The 24,776-nt window shown below is 44.9% G+C and overlaps 1 protein-coding gene and 1 pseudogene across 2 annotated transcripts in view; both read left to right on the forward strand.

Annotated features, from left to right (window-relative positions):
- Positions 1-24,776, forward strand: part of CREB3L2 (cAMP responsive element binding protein 3 like 2) — a 111,557-nt gene that overhangs the window by 61,499 nt on the left and 25,282 nt on the right. For both annotated transcript variants that reach the window (XM_046020614.1, XM_046020615.1), the window contains exons 2-5: positions 4,275-4,491; positions 17,820-17,995; positions 19,669-19,756; positions 23,260-23,444. In XM_046020614.1, the coding sequence (XP_045876570.1) occupies positions 4,275-4,491; positions 17,820-17,995; positions 19,669-19,756; positions 23,260-23,444 (666 nt within the window). The remainder of the gene's footprint in view (positions 1-4,274; positions 4,492-17,819; positions 17,996-19,668; positions 19,757-23,259; positions 23,445-24,776) is intronic.
- On the forward strand, positions 16,879-16,972 carry LOC123952398 (annotated as a pseudogene).

Consider the following 24,776-nt stretch of genomic DNA (forward strand, 5'->3'; position numbering starts at 1 on the left):
TTTATTATTGGTTATCTGGGGGATGTTCACGAAAACATTCATTACTGCTGCTCAGGAGAAGGAAAACGGTATCCGCTGAGTAGCCCAACCTGGCGGCTTCCATGGGAAAGCAGGGCAGTCAAAGAGAGCCTTGGCTCAGGGTAGAACGGGATTCCAGAGGTGTAGCAGGGTCAGCATGGCTGGCCAGAGTTGACATTGTCGCTCAGGGGACTGAACTGTGGCTGGGAAATGCAGGGCCTGTGAGTTTGGCTCTTGAGTTTGCATTTTAATGTCATGTTACTTATTTCTCTTTCTGCTCCCTGAATGTTGGCCTCGAAAGGAACTCTGTCAGATACTTACGGAATATTCACCATCAGGCAACCACGAAATTTGTCTTTGGGGACCTGCTGAGGGAGTCGGACCCTGACTTCGGGTGATCTTATAGTCTGGAAACCTGGCTCTTAACCTTAGCCTTGTAGGTGTTCTGCTCCTTGCTCTGCAGAGCGTGGTCTGCGGACCAGCAGCATTAACTGGGAGCTGGTTAGAAATGCAGAGTCCCAGGTCCACTGGACTTGCGAGTCACCATCTCTGTCTTAAGGTGATTCCTGTGAACATCAGAGTGTGAGAAGGACTGGCCTAAATGGCAAGCCCAAGAAAGGCACAGCTTTTCTGTTGTCTTCCTTATTATTTTGTATCCCTAATACCTAGTTCAGGTTTAAAACACGGTGGCTCAATAAGCCATGAGTCTTCCTCTGACTTGTGCATAGCTCAGCCTCTAGGGACATTGTAAGTTTCTAGGGAACTAATTGTAAAGTGGGGGGGGGGTGGGGGTGGTGAGTAGGGTTTGGGTCACCCTGCAGTGGTTGAAAAATTGAAATGAACATTAGAACCACAGGTGGTGGGGGTGGTTTTCATATGGATGCTTTTGAACAACTTAAAACCTCTGAAGGTGGGTCAGAGGATTTGTATTTTTTTTTTTAAATTTCCCATTGTTGGGGCACCTGGGTGGCTCAGTGGTTTAAGCTGCTGCCTTCGGCTCAGGTCATGATCTCAGGGTCCTGGGATCGAGTCCCACATCGGGCTCTCTGCTCAGCAGGGAGCCTGCTTTCCTCTCACTCTCTCTGCCTGCCTCTCTGCCTACTTATGATCTCTCTCTGTCAAATAAAAAAAAAAAAATTAAAAAAAACTTCCCATTGTTTCCAAGAATGTTTATTATAGTATCACATATAATAATGAGATATTTAGTTATCTCTCAAGAAGAAACAGATAAAGGGGTGTCTGGGTGGTTCAGTTGGTTAAGCATCATCTGCCTTCAGCTCAGGTCATGATCCCGGGATGCTGGGATCAAGTCCCGAGTTGCAGGGTGTGGTCCTTGCTCAGCTGGGAGCCTGCTTCTCCCTCTTCCTGCTGCTCGCTCTGCTTGTATTTTCTCTCTCTGTGTCAAATAAAGAAATAAAATCTTTTTTTCTTTCTTTTTTTCTTTTTTTTTTTTTTTTAGATTTTATTTCTTTATTTGACACAGAGAGACACAGTGAGAGAGGGAACACAAGCAGGGGGAGTAGGAGAGGGAGAAGCAGGCTTCCTGCCGAGCAAGGAGCCTGATGCAGGGCTCGATCCCAGGACCCTGGAATCATGACCTGAGCTGAAGGCAGATGCTTAAGGACTGCACCACTGAGGCACCCCAATAAATAATATCTTTAAAAATAGAAGAAATAAGCAAATACAATGGAATGCAAATCAGAAGTTCAGATGAATGAAATAGAGGTGCATGTATAAACATGAATGAATCCAAAAAATGATTTTGGAGAGAATAAAGGTGCAGAAGGATGTGTGAGGGATGGTACTATTTATTAAAAGTTTAAAGTGTTCTGGGGCGCCTGGGTGGCTCAGTGGGTTAAAGCCTCTGCCTTCGGCTCAGGTCATGATCCCAGGGTCCTCGGATCGAGCCCCGAATCGGGCTCTCTGCTCAGCAGGGAGCCTGCTTCCTCCTCTCTCTGTCTACCTGCTTCTCTGCCTACTTGTGATCTCTGTCTGTCAAATAAATAAATAAAATCTTTAAAAGTTTAAAGTGTTCTTATGTATGCAGTGGAAATATCCATATGTAGGAAGAATGTAAAGACCTGAATGGGGATGATAACCAAGTTCAGGGTATTGGTTAACTTTGGGAGGGAGGAAGGGAAATGGGTGGGAGCTTTAATAGTCCCTTCATGTTTTATTTCTTTAAAAAAGAAAGAGTAAAGAAAAAAAAACGTTGCAGTAGGAAACAGGGGAAAATAAGATTTTCCCCAAAGGAATGGATGCATAATTATTTGTGGTACTGTTTTCTATAATTTTTCTGAATGTCTTAAATATTTCATTATAAAATGACTAAAACAAAGTCTCCTGGTGATTGTGATGCAGGCAGTTGACTTGGGAATTCTTGCCTTAGATGCTTCTAGGGGCTTTTCAATTCTAAATGTGTTTGTGTGCAGAGAATTCATCCCCAAGTGCCTCTCTTAGTCTCGTAGATGGCTGATATCTGTCGGGCTGTGCTCAAGGCCTGTGGCTTTCCTGTATTCTGTCCCAATGAGATGCAGCAAAACTCGACTCTGAGGACCTCACCCACAAGGGCCTCTTCCGTGTTGTCTTCCTTCTCTCCTTTATTAAAGGAGAAGTTGTATCCTAGAGCTCCCATAATCTTAGAGCTAACCTCCTTCCTTCCTATCCCCAAGGTGCTTTCATTTTCAGAACACCTTCCCTGACCTTCAGTCGTAGGGCTTGGTATGCGTGTGGATCTCAAGAGTTTTCTTTGCCTACCCTGGGCATCACCTTTTGCAATCAGTTCTCCAGTTGTTGCATCTGTTTTTGTAACTTCCTTTCTATACCGGAAGTGTCCCTAAAATTTAATCAATAAAGACGACATTATTAGTCTGTGACTCAGGAAGGTTAAGAAAGGTGAAATGGTTCTAGCAGCTGGGGCCAAAATGGACTTTCATATTTAATTAGATTTTGTTGTTATTATTTTGTATTAAAAATTATTTTTATTAACATAAAATGTATTATTTGCCCCAGGGGTACAGGTCTGTGAATCGTGAGGCTTACACACTTCACAGCACTCACCGTATCACATTGTTGTTATTATTTTTAATGTGGTCGGTAGTGGTAGTTCTGAACCAAGGATGATTCCCTCCTCTATCCCCCCAACCCAGGGACATGTGGCAATCTAGAGACATTTCCAGTTTCCAAAACTAGGGAAGTGCTACTAGCATTGAGTAGGCGTGAAACATCCTATAAAACACAGGATCCCCCCCCCACCCCGCATAACAAAGAATTATCTGGTCCCAAATTTCCATAGTGCCGAGATTGAAAAACCCTGTTCTACATACCCTCATACCATGAACATCCCCCTATCCATGAGGGAGAGTGGTTGGGGCTGTACTTCCATTACTGTGGGACCGTGGAACAGGGGATCCAGGAGTCCCTGTGAATATGTGTGTAGACCATTCCTGTGTCATGTTCACTGCATGGTGTGGGCTAGAGACTCGGTGGTGTTGGACTCAGTGGAGACTCAGGGGAGATGGAGGATGAGAAGGGATAAAGGAAAAACTGCAGAGGAACAGAGTCTAGGTGGTGGGGAGAGCAGAGGGAAGCTGCCTCTGATGCCTTTGAACTTGGCACCTTGCTATAAATAGTACCCTCATGCTGTAGAAATACAGGATAGTGTGTTTAAAAATATTCCTAATGAAAAATGTGGTAGATAGTTCCAGTGATGGCCTCCAGTGAGCTGCGCTGACCTCCGCCCACACCTGTCTGTGGTGATTTTGCCATTCCTCTCGTCAGGAGGTGGAGTCCATTTTTCCAGCCCATGCCTCTGGGCTGGCCTTGTCACTTGCCTTGACGGAAAGAATGTGGAGGGAGTGTTGATGTGCGACTTGTGAGGCCATTCAGCTTTGGTTTTCCTCCCTGTTAGGGCCTTTCTGCCATCCTGGGGAGAATGTCAGCGTGCCACAGTCTCTGGAAGAAGGATCCAGGCGTTCGGCTGGCCCAGCCCCACGTAGCTCCCAGCCAACCTTCCAACTCAAGGAGCTCACACGAGATGAGCCTGTGTGCCGAGCCAATCCACAGGGTAGTTGCGGAATAATAAATTGTAGTTATTCAAAGCCTCTAAACGTTGGGGTAGTTTGCTTCCCAGCCACAGGTGACCAGACGTTGTATGTAGGTGACTTCGTCTGAAGCAGCAGATGATGGACCTGCCCGAGGATGTTGGGTAACTCTCAGGTCATGGTTAAGACTTCTTCCTCTTTTGTGTCTCGTAGCACTTCTCAGAACTCCTGGATGAGTTTTCCCAGAACGTGCTGGGCCAGCTCCTGAATGACCCTTTCCTCTCAGAGAAGAGCGTGTCGATGGAGGTGGAGCCGTGCCCGACATCCCCCGCGCCTCTCATCCAGGCCGAGCACAGCTACTCCCTGTGTGAGGAGCCTCGGGCCCAGTCACCATTCACCCACGTTACCTCCGGTGACAGCGTCAATGACGGTAAACCCAGAGCAAGAGTGGCACCGGGGACCGTGGCTCTGAGCTCCTTGGGGGTGCGGAGTGTGTGTTACATTCTTGTCGGCCCCCACTTTAGCCCCCTACGTGCTCCACGTAAAGCCTGAGGTTGGAGCTGTGGGGAAACAAAAAGGGGTGGGGGGCACATTTTTTTACCCTTGGCCGGGTGGTCTGGGAACTTGCTGTCACCGAGTGGTAGTCATTGCTTTCTTTGACCCTGTGGAGGGGCTGCAGGGCGTCCTTTTGCAAATTAGGTGGGCTTCTCTGGTTGAGAATTCTAGGAAGCCCATTGTTTTAAGAGTTCATGTCATTTTTTTTTTTTTTTTTTCCTGAGGAAGAGTTTTTCTGACTGCCCTTCTCCTCAGATCCTTCTTGGGCACCCTGTCAACCCACATTCAGTCTGGTCCCTTGACCACATGCATATGAGATCTTGGTGAGCGTTCCCAGGGCACCAAGCATTCTGGGTGAGCCTTTCTTGCCCATTGCCAATGCCATCCGTTTGATATTTGTTCAAGATCTAGTTTTCTTGGCTTTAGAGTATTAAGCTGTTTGCCCTTTTGTCTGGAGAGTGACTGTCTTCCATGGCTGAACTCCTGGATCACATATTATCAGTGCCTTAAAGTGTAGCCATTCATTCACCTAGTGGTTCTTGAGTTCACAGGTGAGGCAATGAAGGAAATAGAAAGAAAAAAAATGTACACCTTGCTGTCTTAGAACCTATCCTCCGGGGAACATGAGAAATGTCTACGACTGACAATAAAATTGTTAAACATATGCTAAGTGTGGGGTAAAGGTAATGTGCTCTGCACTCGGAACTCGCTTTGGGGTCTATGTCAGGGACTAGTTGGGGCAGGCTACTTAATGTGATCAAACCCTAGGTTCCTCGTGCGTAAAAGTAGGACAAATTAGTGTCGACTCCATGTCCTGTTGTGAAGATTAAACATGAGACTCTGCACCAGCGTCTAGCCCGGGACCTGACTCATAGTAAGATATTGTTCTTAGCCACTGTTGCAATCCTATTATTCCAAACCAGGAACTGTAAGAGGCTGGCAGGACCTTAGGTGATCAGGAAGTTTTGAGGGGTTTCTCAACTTCCCAGGCTGTGTGCTCCAGTGATGTATGATAGTGGGTTCCTACCCGTCGAATTTACTGGGGGATTATTTTCTTTTGTTCGTTTATTCTTCATATGTCTGTTAGACTCAGCAAATGTGCTTGAGATTATAATCTTTAAGAGGGCAGGGACAAATTACACATTGGATGCAGCTGGTTTCTGGGACTAATGAGTGGAAATATTTCTCTGGTTGGTAGTTAGGGTACTCATAAAGTCACGACTCCAAGGAGTTAGATGGGATGAAGGTATTAAAAGATTCAAGAAGAATATTCACTTCTGTTCAGATTCATTCCCTATTGCAAAATCTCAAACAGTCCTCCATTGTTCTGTCGAATGAAGCCGACCTTTCAGCGTGGCTTTTGAGGCCCTTTGTGGGCTGGGCTGATCCTACCTCCCTCCCCGACCTTGTCCCATTGCTCCCTGTCTGTGTGGCTCTGGCAGTGACTTCTCCACACCACGCCTGACACTGCCTTCCCTACTCGGGGTTTCCATTGCCTTCTCTCACCCTCTTGTCAACCCCACTAGTCACATTCCCACTGATCCCTCAAGACTCAACTCAGTGTCATCCAGACTCTCCCCCCGGACGTTGTCAGCCTTTATGTTTTCATAACACCGTTTTTGTTTGTTTGTTTATTTAATTTTTGCCATTTTTGTAGGGACTATCACACTTACCCTTATATTTCAGCCATTATTTCTTTTTCTGTTCTCTATTTTGAGCTGGCTGTGAGCAAGTGTGATTACGTGTTCCTGGTACTTGTTTGGCACTCGGAGGGTATCCGATGAGCATTTACTTTATTGAATTAATTGTGCCATCAGTTGTTAAGGGAGAAGGTGTGGAAGACAAAGCACATTCCTCATCTCTGGTGATGGCGTCAGGGAAGACACCTGTTCTCTTCTTCCAGTCAATGCTAGGTCTCTAATGATGCCGTACACTGGGCTGGGTGCATTTGATCAGGTGGTATTTCTTAGCTTCTAGCAGCTATCTTGTGTAGAAGCAAACATTGGAAGGAAAAGTGGATATTTTATAAATGCTTTATGATTCACTCTTCAGATTCATGTCATAGCAATCTGTCGAGTAACTACTTTGTCCGTCACCTGCCAGGGACTGTCCTAAACATTGAGGGTTAGAAGAGCAAACACAGTGAACAAAGATCTCTGCCCTTGTAGAGTTTATGCTCTAGGAGATAGGGGTGGAGTAGAAAATGAGAAAAAGGAACGAAGTAAAATACATGGTTTATTAGATGGTGATGAGCTATGTACAGAAAAATAAACTGGGGAAAGGGGCCGGGCATTGCTGGAGGAGGTGGGCAGGTGTCTTAGTCCGTTCATTCTGCTTTACCAAAAATCCCAAAGACTAGATAGCTTATAAACAACAGAAATTCCTTCCTTACAGTTCCAGAGGCTGGACGTCCCAGAATAGGGTGCCAGCAGGTTTGGGTGAGAGCCCTCTCTGGTCGCTGACTTCCTGTGCTTTCCTTGCATGGTGGAAGGGACCAGGGAGCTCACTGGGGTCTCTTTAATACGGGCACGGTTTCCATTTGTGTGGGCTCCACCATGACTTAAGCACCTTCAGAAGGCCCTCCACCCAATACCATGGCATGGGGCATTAAACAGAAGCATCTGTGGGAAGCACGAACATTCACACCGTAACAGGGGAGGGGGAGCGGAAATCTTAAAAAGGAGAGACCGAGCCTTCTTGGAAGGTAAGGTCCGAGCAAAGATCAGCAGGAGATGAGAGAAAGAACTAGATGTGTCAGGAAGAGGCTTCCAGGCAGAGGAAACAGCAAGAACAGAGGGCAGAGGCCGTGTGACTTGAGTCCTAACCACAAAGCCACACTTACAGTGAGACCATTAGGGTCTGTGGGGTTCTCAGCCCCTCTGTGGCCTGGCTGTTTGAGAATATGCAGGCTAGAGAAGGCCTCGATGATCGAGGCAGACTGACTTTCCCCTCAGTTCCGCAGATGTTTGTTGAACACCCGCTGTGTGTCAGACACCGCCCTACAGACTTAAAGGAAACAGCAGTGAAATTTAGATCCTATCTCTAAGTAACTCAGGGTCTAGTGAAAATGCTACGTACCCCCTGTACTTTACCAGACAGAATATAAGCAACGTCCCAGGGCGAAATGAAACTGGAGGAGTTCAGGGCAGAGGGAGCACGCCCAAGGAAGATCATAGGAAAGGTTGCGTGAATGAGGCAGAGCTTCCGGGGGCCCGGATGCGTTGAGGAGAGTTGAAACAGTGGGAGTGACTGGAGGGAAACGGAGGGAAGCCTGAGGGCTAGGATATTGATTCTTCTGAAGCAAGATCTCTCGCGAAATGACTGCACATAAGCAGGTTTTCTTCTCTTCTATGATGAAACAATTTCTTTGTATTTTTTTTATTTGTTTATTTTCAGCGTAACAGTGTTCATTGTTTTTGCACCACACCCAGTGCTCCATGCAGTACGTGCCCTCCCTATTACCCACCACCTGGTTCCTCAACCTCCCACCCATCCCCCCCCCCCGCCCCGCCCCTTCAAAACCCTCTGGTTGTTTTTCAGAGTCCATAGTCTCTCATGATTTCTTTGTATTTTAATTGTGATTGACAGAAATGCAACGTAGGCAGGGGAACTCTACGTAGGCGTGCCACCGATGCCAATAGTGTTGGGGGAAAAGAATCAGGGAGTCTTTTCCAGGAAGCCTTTCTTATCATTAGACCAAAGCACACACCTTTCAGTGCCCTCACCTCCTGCCTTGTTCTATTTATAGATCCTGAGCTGCAATAGACCTGCACTAGTCATTTGCTGAGAACAGTTAATAGTGAGTCAAATATATTTTGCAAAGGATTTCTGACCCACAGTTCATGTTCAAATATTGGTATTTCTCTGAGTTAAAGCCACCTTTCTCAGCCAGCAAAAGCCCTTGTATCAGTAGGGAATAGTGAACAAGGAGAGTAACTATTTGGACTGCGAAATCACAGTTAAACACTGTACATGAGTAGACGGGGAACTTGCCCGGGAAAGCTTTGTCTAGGTCTTAGCTTCCAGTATTTTTCTGAGTTTTATGTGAAAGGGCAAATGTTGGGGAACAGCATTGTTTTATTCATTTGAACCCCAGTTTGCATCTGCCTCGAGGGAGGAGCAATCCCAAGGACCCCGCCTTGTACCACATGCTCTGTCCTTCTCCCTATTGGAGAAGGGTGGTAGCTGTTTAAGGCAGTGAATCACGAGGCAGCCTTTAAAAAATTGCTGTTCACATTAAATTTAATACTCTTTTTCTCTCGCATTGGGAAAACAGCATAAGCAGAACTAGGAGTCCTTGTTTCTAGTGATGGAGAGTGAGGCCGTTATTTCATTATACCTGGGAAAGCCAGTGATTCAGAGCTCCTTCTTCAGTTTTCCTCAGGTGAACTGGAATGCTTCTGTAGTTGCCTCTAAGCCTAGAAGAAAGTGATATACAGTTTGAGTACCCTGTCCTAGTTTATTAGGATTCTTCTCCCTCTTTCTCCCCTTTACCCTCTTTTCTTCTGTCTCCCACTTCTTTGCCCTTCCTTGTTTTCTCCCTGCTTACTCTCTCTTCTCCCCCACCTCTCCCTCCTTGAACCCTAGGCCAGTTGCATGGGCCATATGTAGTGAGTGCTATTCTTCTGTTAACTTACCATGGACCCAGATGGACTATAGGTCCCTAAAATTGTATACAGCATTTGGGGCTTTATCTACTTTTGTCAGTTTTTCTGCTGAGAGCATCTGTACCTTTTTTTAGATCCTCAAAAGAGTCTGTGACACCCCCCCCCAAGAGGTTGAGAAACACTGATCTAAGATTGCATAGGAATCATCTATCCTCAGGACCGAATTTGACGATAGACTTCCCTGAAACACTAGAGCTAAAGAACTTCATGTGGGCTGGCCAACCGCAATTGCCAGCCCTTAGAATGTGGGCTCGGCCTTCAAAACCACCAGAAAGACATCCTGCATTGAGCTCATTCATTTCGCCCCATGATTAAGGCTGTTAACCATATGCCAGGCAGGGTTTTCTGTTCTACAAAAACAGAGAGAGAGGAAGAAAGAGAGAGAGAAGGTTAAACATCCAAGTAAAATGTCTGTGGATATTTTTATACTCTGATTTAAAGGAAAAAAAAAAGCTTATATTTGAATGACCAAGTCTTGTGCCTTACCATGTGGAAGGCATCTTCATGAGTTATTCTATTTTAGTCATCTTCCTTTGTAATTAAGTTGGGATGCTAGGTACTCATTTACTTTGTTCTTCAATTTCAGTCCTCTTCCTAAAGAAAAAACTTAGTAGTGTTGGAGGAAGTCTGTTTAGAGAGAACTAGATATGGCCACTATTCTCCCAGATGACATAAAAACAAAATTAGAATGCACATAAAACACCAACCCAGACTCAGCCAAAAAAAAAAAAAAAAATATATATATATATATATATATATATTTATATACATGCACTGAAATGATCTAATACAATATTTCTACCACACACAAGCCAAGGGGGCTTTATTTGGGGTGGAATAAGGAACTGTAACCATGGGTGTTCCAGGTTCTAGAGAGTGTGGGACCAGGGACATCATAATTATCTTCTTTCTGATTAAGCCAGTTGGGCTTTTCACACTAGCCAGGGCAAGGGATGGCTGAGCAGGGTGGCTTAGTATGGAGACCCTGAATTTATGGAGCTGTTTTCAAGGTTGGAATGAAAACTCTAGTGTGTGAGCTGAAGAGGAGCAGTGCTGCTGGTAAATGTGAAGCCTGGTGGAAGCTGAGACTTGGGGTTTGGGGGGAAACAGATTTTTAGGAAAGCGGGATGGTGTTTTGGGGAAGAGTAGAAGAAAATGATGTCACGTGGCCGATGAGGCCACAGCATGGAAGGTGTGCCTGGACCCGGGTCAGTAAGACAGGGAGGAAAGGGAAGGTGTGTAACGTGGATGGACAAGAAGTAATGGGTTTTAGACTAATTGAGCTGAAACCCATGGCAGGATTAGCACAGGATCTTGTATGTGGGATAAGGGGGAGAGATGAGTCATAAGTGATTTGGGTTTGCAGCATGCAATGTTGAAGACATCTTGATGGTGCGATGTTCCAAGGAGGTGGGACCTCAGAGAAAGTCACAGAAAGACAACAAACAAGATGTATCTTCATTACATTTTGTTCGAGCTACTGCCAAGAGCATCAGTCAATCAGAGCCATCGTAGCGCATGTGGATTCAGGGGTAAGAAAGGAAGTTGTGTTGCTTATCTCCCCACAGAGGGGAACTGGGTCCTCTGACATGGGTGGGCTGAGACTCAGGTAGGGTTGGACAAGCAGAGGAGCCTTTGTCCTCTTGGAGTCCAGCACCTGGGCTTATGACAGAAGCTCTTTTGTTGGTGATGGTGATCTTGTATCTTGGTGATGCTTTCTTTTCCTAGTAGGCAGGAAGAATAACGAGGCTTCCCCTTTAAAAAGAAAAGAAAGAATGAACGAATGAGTGACTTTTTTGCCTAATCCCTGCAATGCTAGAATAGCAACAGAAAACAATGTGTACATCCATCTAGCAATTGAGATGACTTTGGATATTCACGCATGAGAGTCATAACTTTGCTTAGGGAAAAGAAGTGTACAGGAGAGGTTGTTTTGTGTCTTAAATATTTTGAAATCAATCATGCCTTCCACAGGTATTTATTTATATCATACTCTGAACATGGTATCTGAGAGGAGGACCAGAGCTGCTCAATGCAGAACGCCTGCTAATCTCTAGAGTCAAACTGTCTAAATTTGAACTTGGACCCTGCCACTTACTAATGGGGTGAGCTTAGGCACGTTGCTCCACTCCCGTGTCACTTTCCTGATCTTTAAAATGAAAATAATGATACTAGTACATGCCTCATACTGCTGTGGTGGGGCTTACATGAATTAACGTGTATTAAATATTTACAACAGGGCCTGGCAGTTAGTAACCACCAAATAAATATTATTACCTTTAAGCAGGTGACTACATAATTAAATACATACCACGCCAGCTGGCTGCCGTAGGCATGACGGCAGTAAGGGAAAGAGGTTCTCCATCCGCAGGCACAGAAAGGACACAGAGTTAGGGAAGTACTCGAGAGAAATCGTGCTGATCACAGAGGTCCATCTGCTACACGAACACACTGAGAACAGTGCCTAGCACATAGTGAACACTGAAAACATTGGTCTTAGTCTGGGAATCTACCTCAGGACCCCCTCGAATTCTATACAAACCAAGGTGAGAAGATAGCAAGAACCAATATTGCATTTTTTGCAGTGGCTAATTATGGGCTCCAAACACATTAATTGACTACAGCCACTTTGGCTACAGATTAAAATCATTGATCTGTTGAATAGCAGTATACGAGAGGGGCAAAGAGAAGAAGATGAGAATCCCAAGTGCCCCATAACAGCTGGGTGACTTGGGGTGAGTCACTTAATCTCTTCGGTTCCTTGTCTAGCGAGTATGTGTAATTAGAAGCGCCTGCCTTACCTGGCTGCTCTTAGGAATACATTAAAATATGTAAAGCTCTTAGACCAATACTTACACACATAGTAAACACTCACAGAGGAGTGCTTGCTGTTTTTACTGTTTTCACTACTTCATCCGATCACTCATGACTGAAGGTTGTTTCAGGGTCAAGGCTCTCAGGGAGGGGACCATGGACACACAGGCCTCTAACTTTCATTCCAGCATGTGGTGGGCTGCTGTTTAATAGGATTCCGACACATTCAACTCAATGCTTGCCCCTCTCCCAGACTCCAGAACCCAGCCTTAGCATTTTTTCCTTTAAGAGTTTTATGCATCAAAAATCCGTCAAGATTTCCCAACTCCTTTGAAAATGTCAAAGAGCAAACACGGTTATCAAATGCTGAGGGATTTAGGTGAGGCAGGCTTGACAAAATTTCCTCTTCACGTTAGCCCTGTTCTATAAATAGCCAGTGGATATCTAGACCTATATATCCTATAAGGGGTATTGGCCCCATAGGATTTTGCTTTTTAAGAATACACACACATACACTGTAAATACATACGTGTGTATACGTATATAAACATAAAATAGGTAACATATTTGTAAAGATATTGCCTAGTCCTAATTTAGAGTTTGATCTTTTTCTTCCACCTCTTCCTGAGGAATGAGGGTCTGTTCAATACGGTTATTTATATAGTACATATGGAAATGATGGAGGATGGGCAATAGGGTGTTGCCTCCACATTGGTTTCCCTCCTATGTCTTTTCTAGCCCCTCCGGGCACCCTGCTGTGGGAGTAGTTTCAGAGTCTAGCGCCATTTCTCACAGCGGCGCCATTTTGTCCTTGGACGGGAAGGACTTGCTCACCACCAGGAGACAGTGGCTTGTTTTTATTTCCTTGCTGATAGCTAAGTGGTGATGCTGAGGAAACGTGCCAGTTGAGCTTGACCTTTGACAGGAAGCTGTTTATAAATAAAATCGGATGATATAGGGGTTGTTCTTTCCCGCAGTATGCGCTACTGACCTTAGTTATTGGGTAATGTTTTCCTTCCAAAGTAAAACCTTAAAGCAATGTAAACGCAATTTAGGGGAAAAAAATTTTTTTTCCCACTCAATATCTGAGCTTCAGGTTTTAGACATTAGCGGGTGTCGAGTGTATTGACTCTTGTTTTTGTAGTTTAGCCAATAACTCGAACATCTAAGGATAATGCCAGTTCTAAGCCATGGTGGCTCTACTGATCTTTTTGCCCATAAAAGAAGACTACAAGAATAAGGTCATGAGGAAATTGTAATATGTGTTCTGCTCACTTCCTTTCACTCTGCCCTTTGTTAACACCCTGCCTCATAGGTGACATTTGTCATTTTGTTTTCTCTGATTTGATCTTTATTTTTAGGGAGAAACAGAAAACAAGCCAACACTTTGTAGGTTAGGATGAACACTCCTCTCTCTAATGTCAACTACCGATGAAATGCTGTTCTCACCAAACTTCATACTGGCTGACTTTGTTCTGTATGCAGTCATTTATTTTATGACGGGACGGGCAGGTAGATCTAATCAGTCACTCTACAAATTTATTGGTATGGTTCACAAATGATGGTTTAGAAGAATTATGGCAAGTAAGTGCAGCTCTTTTGTTGCAGTGGGTTCTGATGTAATGGATTTAATTTCTTGTATACACATTCAGCTAGATTAAGCCAGCTAGGTCACTGTGTACCAAACCACCCCAAGACTCTAGCTTCAGCCACAATCATTTGTTATTATAGCTCGTATATCTGTGCCTGGGCTGGAGGTCAGCTGCTTTAGCTGGAAGACAGTCGAGTGATTTTCCTAGGTTCAACCAGATTCACTCACGTGTTGGCTGATCTTGATCAGGCTCCTTTGTGGGCCAAGCTCTGTTTCACGTGTCTGTCCTCCTCCTGGGCTCAGTCGATTGTCCTGGCACATACTTTTCATTAGGATGTCAAAAGCACAGGTGTGTAAGTCCAGTTGTGCAAGTGCATTTTAAGACTCTTCTTGTGTTAGGAAGCCAACATCCCTTTGGCCAAAGCAAGTCATGTGGCCAGTCCGAGGTGGGGATTAGTCCACAGTGGGAAGGCACTGCAAAACTGCCTGGCAGTGGACATGGATAGAGGGGTGAGTATAGAACTGAAGCCTATTATGCAATTTATAACAAACGTGAAAGTACTCATTGACTCTTGTTGAGTCAAGGGACTCTGAGTGGGCCCCCCTTGAGGCACTGGAGCCTCTATCTAATAATTACCATCATAAGGTGTCATAAAATAGAGCAGGCAGAGAAAGCAGGCCATAGCCATATATGATTATCCAGGAACAGTATATCCTGGTACAAGAAATCTAGAAATCATATAAAATCTAAAGGGGGAAAAAAAAGTCATTCACGTTCTGGATTATTCTTTAGAGATATTTTTACCATTTTGATATGCTTCCTTTCAGTTCTTCATTAATAATATATAAATGTATATCTAGATTTTTTCTTAATATTCTATAATAAATCTTTCTTTGCCTTGTTATTAAAAAGACTTGGCTTGTGTAATACTATTATCCACATAAATGTTTCATGTATGGACGCATCATAATTCGTTCACCTTGCCCTTGTTCTTTACTGTTTTGGTTCTTTTCAGTGTTTTGTGATTAAAATAATGCTACAGTAAGCATATCTATGCACAAATCTTTATTTAAATTTTTAGTTGTTTCTTGGATGGAAGGACTACGGGTTGGAAATGCAGAGATCTGGGATGGTCACTCTTTTACCGTGTGATCTGGATCTATGTGTCCACTTCCTCATTAGAAAACAATGTATCTGAGCTTGATGGCCTTAAATTTCTTTCTAATTCAAACACCATCTTCAAGTTAGAGTAATAAATTACTTTATTGAGGTGGAAGCACAAAGGCAACACCAGTGTTTTGTCCTCGACAAAGCTTACGGAAAGAGAGGCCGCTTCCCTGGCCTTCTCACTTGGAAGAGTTCAGTGTCTTTGAGAGAGGAGGTTTGGCTTCGTAGTTCAAGTATCATTGTTTGTCCTTCAGTCTCCATTCCTGATATAGCAATGATTTATACATATATATAAATATACATATATTTATATATGTATATAAATTATATATAATATATATAAATATCCTGCGAGCCTATTTTAAAATTATATATAATTTTATAAAATTATATATATAATTATATATATTTTATATTTTTATATATTTATGTATATTATATATAGAAAATTAGATATAATTTTATAAAATTATATATAATTTAAAAATAGGCTCGCAGGACATTGAGCGTTAAGAACATCAACTATCTTGTCCCATGTTTGAGGATGACTTATCTACACCGGAAGAACTGATTGCATTACCTGTCTTTATTTTGTTTTAGAGTTCTGTATGGCTTTTTGTTTTTATTTTTGCCTTTTCTCCCCCACCGTGAATTAAGCTTCATTATAGTAGTCATAAGTGCACAGCCTGAGGATCTGGCCTTATCTCACAATTTCCTGGTGGGACCTTTTCTCAACGATGCCTCCTTCCTGTTAATTTTAATATACGCTGAGGCTGTGTTGCATCTTGCTATCTCCCTTCCGGTCTCTGGCAGGGATAAATGCTGCTCGTGTGGACAGGCTGTAAGTGTTGACTTCACAAAGGAAAAGGCCTCCATATGTCATTGCGAATAGAGAAAGTGGAATCTGTGTACTCTGTCTCTCCAGCTCTTCCCCAGATCTGTCTGTCCTGAGTGTGTCTTCCTTTGCTGGTGACAGAATTTTCTAGTTCTTAAGCTCATTTTGGAAGAGGCATTAGAATCTTCTTTTGGCTCTTTATCCAGTTGCTTCTCTAAGTTGTGCGGGAAGCCCATGTGGCCAGCAGGATTCTGTGTCAAGTCCAACGTGGTCTCTCTCCTCTGGCCGCCATCAAAAGGCCCTTTGTTTCCTTCCCCCTCCCCCTCGGCCAGGACGTGGTGAGCCCCCTGCGAATGGTGGGAATTCTCCCATCACACCGTGGCATTCAGCAGCTTTTTAGAACCAGTTCCAAAAGGAAAACATCTTCTACCCACAGAAGTCTTGCCCATCTTTACTTTGCCTCAGAAAATAAATCAGGTCTGGGATAATTAATCAAGTCAAATACAAACTCGATTTAGGGGGGCACATCATTCTCCTTTGTCCATGTGAATCTAACGTTTTCTTGAGTTTCAAGGAAGTTGCTTAGGAAGCGCAATTTTAATAATTGTGAACTTTTCGTCTTTAGCTTCTGGGCTCACGCTTTTCCCATGTCTAGCAGTTCTAAACCATCTTCACGTACCTTTCCTTAAGAAAGCTGGAGTTCCCACTGAGTCCAGTTGAGAGCAGAATTATTTCCTGATGTGGACAACTTTGTTCTTCTGTATAGTAATCATTCACTAACTCTGTGTGTGTGTGTGTTTAAACATTTTCATGAAGCAAGGAATTATCCTTGCTTTATTTTAGCCTCATTTTAGTACACATGGTTTCAGGTGAGGAATGCTGACTTTGGGAATTTCCGACTTGTTTTTTCTTGTTCCGCACCTACCTGTTTGCAATCCCCTTGTCTCGTCTTTTCTGCCCGTCTCCCTCCTTTTCCAGGGCTGTGCTTGGCTAGTGGCTCTGAAGTAATTTGGTAAGAAACGGGTGGACATGAGCTCCTAGAAGAATGTATGTTTACTGTGAAGGTGCTTCTGTCTGTTTTATTCCTTTGTCCCGATCTCCAGGCCTGTGATCATCAGGAGAGCCAGTCGCAAGCCCAGATCCACGCTTGTCAAGATCCGGCTCTTTTCTCTAGATATTTGGTCCATTTCAGTAAAGGCAGAAGTTTGTTAAAAACTCTGAAGTTTCGCATGGCCCCTGCGCAAGGATGACACGCAAATTCGTGAAGCGTTCCATATTTAAAAAAAAAAAAAAACTCTGAAGTTTCACAGAGGGCTACGTAAACTTCTGGAGGTCTGGGTTGGGCTTAAGGCACAACTGGGGTTGTAGGGAAGCCAGAGGACAACAATTGGGGGGTGAGAAGAAAAAAAAAAAAGAAAACAAGTAACTGTCCACTGGGAGAACAGAGCCCACCTCACCGTGGTCCCCAGACCTCTCTCCTGAGACTTTGGTTACACACCATTTGTTTCTTAATTTTAAATGTACTTACCGGGGCACCTGCGTGGCTCAGTTGTTTAAGTATCCAACTCATGATTTCAGCTCGGGTCCTGATGTCAGGGTCGTGAGATCGAGCCCCATGTCGGGCTCTGTGTTCGGCGGGGAATCTGCTTGAGGGTCTCTCTCCTCCCTCTGCCCCTCCCCTCACCACGCTCTCTCTCAAATAAATGAATAAATAAATCTTTTAAAAATGTGTGCTTATTTACTTTTAAGTAGATAATACAGTCACTCGGTTTGAAAACCAAAACGTATACAACATTCACACGTGGAGATTCTCCCTCCTGTCCTGTTCCCCATCCACCCAGCCTCCTTCCTGCCCTGACCAGGAAGGCAGGTTTCTTTGATGTGGATCCTTGAGGTTCCTTTAGGCGTACTTACACTCAAAACAATACAAGTATAGATTCTTACTTTGCCATTCATTTCGTTGTCCATTTATCTCCTCTCTCACATCCTCGCTTTAGTTCCTCTTATTCTACTCTCAGTAACCTATGGTTGGAGCTCTTTTCTGAGGAGCAGGGTCAGTGGTCATTTGTTTTCCTCATGTCTGATACCCCTGACCAGATTCATACGTGTGCTTGTCTTTTGCCCACAGACGAAGTGGAAAGTGAGAAATGGTACCTGTCTACAGACTTTCCATCAACCACCATCAAGACGGAGCCGATTACAGAGGAGCCGCCCCCGGGACTTGTGCCCTCCGTCACTCTGACCATCACAGCCATCTCCACCCCTTTTGAGAAGGAGGAACCCCCGCTGGAAATGAATACTGGGGTATGCTCACTTTTCTTCCCTACACACACACTGGATCAAAAGACATGGATCCTCATTCTCCAACAAGGCATTTAACCATTTTTGGAGCTAGGGGTTCTAGATGGTTTCAGGGTAGGTCATTGCATATGTGTGTATGTATATATCAAGGTTATGTTGATTTGGGGTCAGTATTGATTATCCACTTCCTTTAAAGGCATTGTTCAGAAAACTGGTAGCAAGTCTGATTTCATTTTTCTGATGACTGCTGTTACAAAATTAAGATAAATAGACCGATATCCATGGTTTAAAAAAAAGAGAGAAAACAAAAAAACAAACTCCCCATGGGATTGATTTTTTTAGGCCAGTGGAAAGAGAGGGGCTAAATAATGATGCAATCCTTGGCTTGCATGCCGACGCTGAGGGAAGTGTTGTTTCCTGTGTTATGTTTTCCTCTCCTTGTGCAATGTGGAGTTGCTCCAACCCAATTTGGGGATCTCCCATCTGCCAACTTTTATTGTATTACACATGGAAAACATTCTAAATTGGGCATTTCTTTCTTGTTCAATTCCATGCCTACCTGCCGACCCCACCTTCTCTCCAGGCATTTCCAGTGTCCAGTGGTGGACCAGAATCATACGTGAACATCTTCTTCCAGATGTTGAGAGCCAGTCCCGAGTTTCCTAAAGTTCAAAGCCAAAGGTTTATAAACAATGGCTCCACTGATGTTAAGTCAGAACTTCCCTGAGCAAGGCGTCCTATCTACCTATGCCTTTTTAGGAAGAGGTCACACAGAAGCAGTAGAAAGCTTTGGTGCACACTTGTTCTTAGCGCTCTCTACAACCCCTCTGGGAAAAGTGGGAGACTGTGGACAGAGCCCCAATACAGCTGCGCTCTAGAATTCCTTTCTCATGGACAGCCTGGGTCTGTTCATGGCACTGGGCTTCTAGAGCGTCTCTCAGTCTCCTCACACATTGAGATGTCAGTTCGTTTGATTTTTTAGTGTGTATCTAAGAAAGGCCAGGGTCTTGGTCTCACTCCACGCATAGGCCAGAGACCTTTTCTTCTTTCTGTAGCGAGTGTTCATCGTTCAACGCTGTCAGTCCCAAGAAAGCCTGGAGGGGATCACAGGCCACTTGGTTCAGGCAGCTCCTGCTGTAGGACAAACTAGTGGAGGCCTGTGGCCCTTCTCAAAGTTGCCAGACTATTTCATGGTATTTATATTATGATTAAAAACAATAGAGGGGCACCTAGGTGACTCAGGAGGTTAAGCCTCTGCCTTCGGCTCAGGTCATGATCTCAGGGTCCTGGGATCGAGCCCTGCATCCGGTTCTCTGCTCAGTAGGGAGCCTGCTTCCCCCTCTCTCTCTGCCTGCCTCTCTGCCTACTTGTGATCTCTCTGTCTGTCAAATAAATAAATAAAATCTTAAAAAAAAAAAAAACAATTGAAAGAGGAAGCCTGGTTTTTTAACTTTGGAATCTCGAGGGTTCGGTCGACTGAAGTGCTGGGTTAGGCGGTGAGAGCAAGTCTAAGAAGGAAGCCGCCTGCCTGTCAAAGAAGGAACCTGCTTGTGCTCAGCCCGGAGAAGCGGGGCTGCCCTGAGAAGGAGACACATAGTTGGATGACAAGTCGCTCCCCTGGTGTCCCTCTAGGTTTGTTCCTGGTTTTTAAAAACTGTTTGAAATTCCTCCTCTAGGTTGATTCCTCGTGCCAGACCATTATACCTAAGATCAAGCTGGAGCCCCATGAAGTGGATCAGTTTCTCAACTTCTCTCCGAAAGAAGGTCCGTGTGTTCTCCCTGCCTTCCTTGGGGTCCCGGATGTCGGTGTGCGGAGAAAGGGGGTGTGGGAGAGAGTGCTGGCGTTAATGTGTAGCGCAGGCATTGCCTGCTCTCTGAAATAGCTCTGCTCTCGAAAACCTTGGTTCTAAGTACAAATGTCGAAAGCTAAATTTTAATTTCCCCTCTTTTATCTAAATATGTGTATATGCTTAAGGCTTTTATGCTAAGTCTTGTATTTTACTTTTACTCCTAGCAGAGGTGTTTTTTCCCCAAACTTTTATGGTCAGCTATGACTTGGGTGCTGGTGAGCAAGGCAAGTGTTGCCTTTCTGGGTGTGAATGTGTGAATCAAGCCCCGTTCTCTGTTCTGCGGTGTGCGCAGTAGAGGCCAATAGACGAATAGCCACAAAGGCACCTGGCCTGTTTCAAACAACTCAGTTTAAGCCCTTTGTCAAGTGAATCCATGATTTGATCATTCACTGTGCTTAAATGCTGGCTTTAGAGGAAAGTAGTTGCAAGGAGCCTCTTTCCTAGTTACAAATTAGTTCATGCATCCCAATGTCATATTCTAAGCGGTCATACTTTTCACCTTTTCTTTCTTTGCGTCAGTTTCTTTCTGACTTCTCCCTCTTGTTCTCAGATGAAGCCCGTAATTGGGAATCCTGAACACTGACCATCCCCCTCAAGTGTCATAAAGTCTAAGGAAGCTTTTTTTTTTTTTTTTTTTTTGCCTTTTTAAAAATGGAGATACCTCTGCATGGGCCCTGTGCTTTAAATTTTGTACCTTCAGACCTGCCGTCATCTTCCTTTTCATTGATGTCTTCTGGACCAGGTTAGGAGGACAGTTCATTAGTGTGGCCAACAAACAAGAAAGTCATGCATTTGTCATAAAAAATGTGTGGGTGTTACAAATGAGCAGTTCTCATGTCAGGTCTTCCTTCTGCTAGGAACTCAGGATTTTCTCTGTGACAGTTTAGTCAGGGCTGGTATTTGCCTTTGTTATCAGGAAGAAATAACTACATTTTTAAAATTAACAATATCGACTAGAATCCATTTAGAAACAATATTTCTTTCCATGGAGTGTCATCCATGAGTGCTTTCCGCTTACTTACTGTTCTAATGTAATTCCTTTCTTTTTCATGGAGACTCTCCAATACATCTTGCTCTTTTAGTTCCTGTTGCCATATGGTTCCGAGAGTGTCCCAACTGTAACAGTGATGGTTCAGGCTTCAGACTCAGGGACCACGAGAGAAGAAACATTTCAAGAGGAAAGTAAGTGGCAGGCAGTCCTTCCTCATTATCCTAGATAAACAGAGAGGAGGAAATTCAATATCTTAGAAGCAATGGAGCTTCCAGGCAAAGTAGCTTGCTGTCTCCAGACCTTTCAAGTAATCTGAGACTGGTATGTCAAGTGATAGTTAGAAATCTGATACCGAGGCACCTAGAGCCAGTTCAGAAGCTCTTAATAAGCAGGAACGAGGAAATTTGAGTTTCTCTCTCTTTTCCTGATGCGCCATTTCTATTTTTTTGTAGAGCACCTTCTGCTTGGAAAAGAAAAAAATATTAGAATAATTTGGACTGTGCTAAGGGAGAGGGACAAGTGAGCTCTAGGTGCAATTGGCTAGTTCTCCTGAATGTAACAGCACGGTGCGGCAGGCAGTGGGAGCCCCTGATAGGTTTTGCTGTTGGGTTTGGTGGTGGTTGTGGTGGTGGTGGTTTTTCCCACCATTGTTAAAAAATAAACTGAGGCATATTCAAATTTTTAGGAGTTTATTGGAGAAAAAGTGTATTCAAATTGGCAGCGCCAAACCCGAAGGTGTTGGTAGCCTTCCACCAGTGGGCGCTCAGGAGAGGCTTTGATACTTTGTGGAAGCAAAGTCAGGAGATCCTTGAGTGGCTGTTGTCTAAAGCCTAGTTGGTTCTCTGTGACTGGCTGTCCTTGGGTTTCAATTTGGTAACCTTGATGTGTCTACAGGCATCGATCTTGGTTTGCTCACACAGACCACGGCATGAAAGACCCCTTGGTTCAATGGCCTCTTTGTTGAAGCCATTGGACACCTTGGTTGACACTCTCAGGACTCTGTTCTGGGCAGGGGCGGGGGTGGGGGGGTGCCTATTTAAGGGCCCTGGAACCGTTGCACTAGAGATGCAAGGATTATTTTAGAATATTCGTTAGTTTTCGAAGTGCCGGTAGACTCTACAAAGCCCAGAGGGCTCTTTGGCAAGACTTTGTCAGAGAAAAGGGAAGGATCTAGCGAAAGGTACTGTGTTAGAAAAAGAGGAAGAGAGGAAGACGCAGAGAAAGAGCTGTGCGCTGTGAAAAGCAGGGAGGGCGGCAGGAGGGCTGTCTGGGAGGCACGTGACTGGCTCTGGGTGGGATCTGGTGGCATCTGGTGGGTCAGTTGTGCCTCAGAAGGCCCTTCCCACCTCGGGGCGGTCTCTGGTGACCGGAGAGAAGAGGAGGCCGAAGCCTTTCCGGGGTCCCAAGCTCTCCCAAGGGCTCGGTTGTCTTGGGGGTCCCAAAGTGGTGTGGGGTGAAAGGCTTACCCAGGGTTATGTCCCTTGGCTCAGAAACAGTGGCTGCCTCTCAAGGCAGTTCGGCTTAGCAGGACTAGAAAAGGAGCCCAGAGAAAGGAGAGCTCTTTTGTCAGTAAGGTTGAACTCAGAGTGGATCCTGCCTCCTGGAGCCCGTCCCCGCTGCCCTGGAGATGTGTGATTGAGGACACCGACTGTGGCTCACACGTTCCAGCAGACAGTCTGACCGGGACTCCCTGAGGGGAGGCGAGGGACTGTGGAGCAGTAAGGCCCCCCCCAGCGCACACGCGCGCGCGCGCGCGCGCGCACACACACACACACACACACACACACGCGCGCGCGCGCGTGCACAGACACCCCTTTCCCAGTGCCTACCTTCCTAGCTACAGCTGGATTCGGGATTTTCTGAAGGCAGAATGTCAGGCGTCTTGCCTGGGGGCCCTGCCAAGCACATTCCTTCAGAAACAAATGAGCTTTTCTCAAAGCAGCCTTTGGGAATGCTCTCGGGCTCCAGGTTTTGCTAAATTTTTTTTTTTTTTTAAGCACCTGATCCATTAACGTGGTTTACAAGTCAAACAATCTAAATGATAAGAAGCGAATACGATGAGAAGTTATACGCACTGCCTCGGTTTACCCTAATTTCCCCCAGCCCCCAAGAGGCCATAATTTTATTAATCTCTTATGTATTTCCCATGTTTCTTTATGCAGAGACGAACAAATAGGAGTCTGTATCCACCTGCTCTCCTCTTTCATACAAAAGGAGGGCTCCTTTATATACCGTTCTGCACCTTGGTGTTACCCCCTCCCCCGTAACAAAATACGCCGGGGATCTTTCCCTGTCCGCACACGCAGAATCTCCATCCCTTTGTTCAGCTGACCCGAGTTGGGCTGTGTGGACGTGCAGCTGATCGACCGCCTCCGAGTCCTGCTTGGTTGCTCTCTGATGGATGAAACCCGCTTTCTCTCCCTCAGCCTCCGTGGAGCACCTGCACTTACCCCCCACCCCTCCCAGCAGCCACAGCAGCGACTCTGAGGGCAGCCTGAGTCCCAACCCCCGCCTGCACCCCTTCGGCCTGCCGCAGACCCACAGCCCTGCCAGAGCCGTGGCACGGGCCCCCTCGGCCCTGTCCAGCTCCCCTCTCCTCACGGCCCCTCACGTGAGTATTTCCCCCCAGCCTTTTCCCTTTGGTCCCTTGGAGCTTCGCTGGGAGTGGGTGTCCTTCAAGGCCACTTGACTTTTGTTCTTGTAAGGAAGTCTTAGGTTTAGTTGCTAAAGAAAGGGTGACAGCCGCCTCGAAGAACACTTTTAAAGACCTGCCTGTTGATCTCGCCACGCTAACACCATCCTCTCCCTTTTCCTGTGCACATGCCCGTTACTGCTTGTTTCTTTCATTGGACGCAGCCAGAGCAGAAGGGGTCACACTGTCATGTTGCCTTCCTCCTCAGAATCACGTCCCAAATACTTACCATTGCTTTCGGTGATCCTGTGGCCTACGATAGAAAATAACTTGTTTTTCAAATAAACAGTCTTTGATGAACCTAAAACTTTGTCCGAGATGAAATGTTTTGTTGCTGAATGCTCAGTAGTTGAACCCGTTCTTGTCTGTGGTACGACTCCCAACCCAGAGACTCGTGTTGGAAAGCATGAATCATCATTCATCCCTAATGTGTATAAGGGCGGCTTGTCCCAGATAAAAATAGAGACAGAGAGTTAACATTTTAACTATTCTGAAGAATTCATTGATTTCTATGAAATCTGAAAAATGATAAAATTATTGTCAACCTTATTGAATTTATATCACATAGAGAACATTTGAATGAGATGAGACATTTAAAAATTCTGTAAGAATCATCTCTCAGTTAATATAATTTTGGCGATTTAAAGTCAGTGTGCCCCGCAGAGTTCTGGATCTGTGGCCGTGTTAGAAAATCCTCCCGGTGTCATGCCCCTAGGGTGTCTTGTTTGCACTTCTCAATTAGCTCTTGGTATCAAACCCCAGTACTGCTACTCTATACTGGGCACCTTGACCTTTTGCTGTTTCAAAAACTTCCTATCCATTCTAGACAGGATAGCATCTTCAAGTGCTTTTCGGAATACTGCCTTTTGTTCAGAATGCCCTCCTCTCTCTATGTAAATCATCCCCTTCTTTTAACCCAATGTCAGTCTCCCCTCCTACCCTTAAGCCTTTCCTTATCACACACACTCATGTGTCTCTATCCCCAGATTCTAGATGCACCTTGAGTTGTATTACAGCATAGCATTTACTTCCCTCAGCCTTCCATATGTTTTAATTCGGTCTCAGTCCTGATCACAAGCTATGACTTGAGAAATGCCTTTTCTTTTTGAGTGTTTCATGACACTGAATGTGGGGCTTAGACATGGGTGCTCAGCTTCATCATTCTATGATGGGCTAAATGAGATGAGCTATAGTCCGTGTCTCCACTGCTGATGGACAATCTAGGACTGTCTGGAGCCAGAGACTTCCATG

This window comes from Meles meles, chromosome 10 (genome assembly GCF_922984935.1).
Source record: "Meles meles chromosome 10, mMelMel3.1 paternal haplotype, whole genome shotgun sequence".
Taxonomy (NCBI): Eukaryota; Metazoa; Chordata; class Mammalia; order Carnivora; family Mustelidae; genus Meles; species Meles meles.